Consider the following 2,960-nt stretch of genomic DNA (forward strand, 5'->3'; position numbering starts at 1 on the left):
GGCGCCTGTGGTCCCAGCTACTTGGGAGGCTGGGACAGGAGACTCGCTTGAGCCAAAGAGTTGGAGGTTGCTGTGAGCAGCGAAGCCATGTCACTCTACCCAGGGGGGATAGCTTGAGGCTCTGTCTCAAAAAAAAAAAAAAAAAAAAGTTCAGCTTCTGGGCAGCACCTGTGGCTTAGTCAGTAGGGCGCCCATATACCAAGGGTGGTGGGTTCAAACCCAGCCCCAGCCAAACTGCAACAACAACAATGAGAAAAAAAAAAAACAGCCGGGAGTTGTGGCAGGCGCCAGTAGTCTCAGCTACTCCGGAGGCTGAGGCAAGAGAATTGCCTAAGTCCAGGAGTTGGAGGTTGCTGTGAGATGTGATGCCAAGGCACTCTACGGAAGGTGATAAAGTAAAACTCTGTCTCTACAGAAAATATGGCTAATCACAAATAAAAGGGCTGCTAATGTAACTTCCTACCTGAGGACTGTGTCAGAGATCAGGACCCACCACCTGGAGAAATGACTTCAGGAGACCATAATACACCCCTCCAAAATAAGCCACCTTAGGACATTGATTACTTTGAGCTAAAAGAAACTGAGAACCCACACAGGCAGGAAAAATTTTCATCTTCTATTCTCAACTGCCTAAAATAAAGTATAAAACTCCCCCTTCGTAAAGAGAAATGTATATCTATTAAGGAAATTTTCACTAGGAAAGGTATCTGTATCAGGATAAGAGCTGTCTGAAGACTTTTACCACCAGAGTCTTAACTGCATAACACTGCATTATACACAAACTTTTGTTCATCATACACTTCCTCTTCTCACCCTGCAATACAGTGAGTCCTTGGGTTACAAATGAGATAGTTCTATAAGTCTGTTCTTAAGCAGACTCTGTATATAAGTTGGAACAGGTACATTCACCTATTACCCCGATAGCCTCCATCCGTAAGTGCAAGTCGCATGCCTGTTGGATGTTTGTAACTCGGGGACTGCCTGTAATTTGTCTCCACCACTCTCTAGACGCTGCAAGCTTGTATCCACTGGCTTTTCCAGGAATCTATCTTTGTGGCCCTTCTGAGCATAGGTACATAAATAAATAAATTGTCCTATTAATCTATCTTATTAAATGATCACTTAATTTATAGCTCAGCCAAAGAACCTAGGTTAGAGAGATGCCATTTTTCCCTCCCTCCGTTTGAATCTTCTTTACAATTACCTCTCCCAGGTAATGTGAATTCTCCTTGCACTCTCCAGAGCTATGGAAGCCCAGTGTCTCCTACATCAGGCTGTGCTCACCCGTTTACAATAAATGACTCTGGCCCTAGGTTCTTCTCTATGCTGAGCTGCAGTTGGCTTCTCTGAGCCTCCACCCTTGGTTTCTGGTAAAAACCTCTCAGGCCCAGAGAGAACAAATCTGCTCTCTTCTGCCTGACAGCTCCTCGGCAGGTTCCTGGTACCTTCTCTCTTCTTTCCCTTCGACCACACTCATATTATAAGACTAGTTTTTCCTCCCCTTTTTCATAGCAGAGAATGAAAAGACTAGGGCTTTTCTCCATTTCACTGTGGGCCCGTGACCTACCATGTGAAATGGCAGGGACCAATGTGCTCAGCTAAACTCAGTTGTCAGTTCACAAACAACTAATCGCGCGCCTAATGATACTTAGCTCCTCCCAACAGCGGAAAAGCCCAACTCCAAAGTTGCAGCTCCAGGAACCAAAGCCGTTGCCGCGGTCCTCAGGACCGCTGAGCCCCCACCCACATGCGCCCTGACTCTACTGCCCGCTCCCAGGCCGAGGCTCGGGCCCGAGACTTTTCGCTTCCACCAGAGGAAGGGCTAGAAGTGCGATGCCCCGGACGCTGACTTTAGTCCCTGGGACCGGGCTCCTAATGGGCCCCGGCGGGCAGAGCGCCGAGGAGGTCGCGGACACCAAGGATCGAGCGGCCAAGTCCCTTGCCCATTCGCAGGGGCTCCGAGGGTCGGCCCGAACGCGCCAGGCACGGCGGCCGAGACGCACGGCTCGCTTCGTCTCGCGGTCGCGAGTCGGGGCGGGGACTCACAAGGACTCCAAGTGCTTGAGCTGCTGCAGCTGCTGCGCGTCCTGCCGCCGCCGCTTCTGCTCGCGACGCCGCTGCAGCTCCTGCTCGGGCGGCTCCCGCGGCCGCCGCGCACTCCCAGCTCCCGCGTCTTCGCGCCCCGACCGGGACGACATCGCGGCACCCGCGGCTCGACTCGGGCGGTCCCCGCGGCGCAGCTCCCCTGGCTCCAGCGGTGGCCAAGAGGGCACTTCCTCCGCGCGGCGGCCTCGCGGCGCCGCAGCGCCCCCTCCCGCCGGCGCCTTACGGTCGGCTCCGAGGGGCCGCAATCACAGTCGAGGCCGCACGTTCCCCGCCCACCGCGGCCGCCCCCAAGGCGGTGCTCCGAGCCCTCAGGCTCTGTGCCACGCCCTCTACTGCCGAGGGCTGCAGCGCGACTCCTGGCGGCGACAGGGAGGCGAGGCGAGAGGGCTCTCGCTGCTGCTGGAGAGCCGGGGCGCTTCCGGGTGCGCCGGAGGCACCTGTCCGGCCCCTCCCACCTCCAGGCTGGGACAGTCCCTTCGTGGTCCTCTGCGCTAGACGCAAGCGAACCTGTATCAGCCGGATTTGTCTGGACCCAGTGACTAGACACAGGGCCGCTGCTCATTACGTATTGATAGAATTCATCCATTTTTGGAAGCAAGAATCTCCACATAAATTCTCCAGTTTTCTACAGCGTGGATCTACGCTTAAAATACACTCAAAGTACATTGTGTCAAACAAGGTTCGAGTGCTGGAAATAAAAACAAAAGCTAATGTACACTGAGCCCTTGTTATATGCCAATCATTGGGCCAAATCCTTAATAAGAATTGACTTAAGGCTGGGCGCCTGTGGCTCAAGCGGCTAAGGCGCCAGCCACGTACACCTAAGGTGGCGGGTTCGAATCCCCAGCCCGGGC

At 54.1% G+C, this 2,960-nt stretch overlaps 1 protein-coding gene across 1 annotated transcript in view; it reads right to left on the reverse strand.

Moving 5' to 3' along the window:
• Positions 1-2,225, reverse strand: part of RP9 (RP9, pre-mRNA splicing factor) — a 41,520-nt gene extending 39,295 nt beyond the window's left edge. Inside the window, exon 1 of the mRNA XM_003788570.3 lies at positions 2,047-2,225. Within this exon, the coding sequence (XP_003788618.1) occupies positions 2,047-2,198 (152 nt within the window). The 5' untranslated portion in view covers positions 2,199-2,225. The remainder of the gene's footprint in view (positions 1-2,046) is intronic.
• Between the last annotated feature and the right edge of the window lie 735 nt (positions 2,226-2,960).

Source organism: Otolemur garnettii, unplaced genomic scaffold, assembly GCF_000181295.1.
Source record: "Otolemur garnettii isolate 467f Iridium unplaced genomic scaffold, OtoGar3 scaffold00028, whole genome shotgun sequence".
NCBI lineage: Eukaryota > Metazoa > Chordata > Mammalia > Primates > Galagidae > Otolemur > Otolemur garnettii.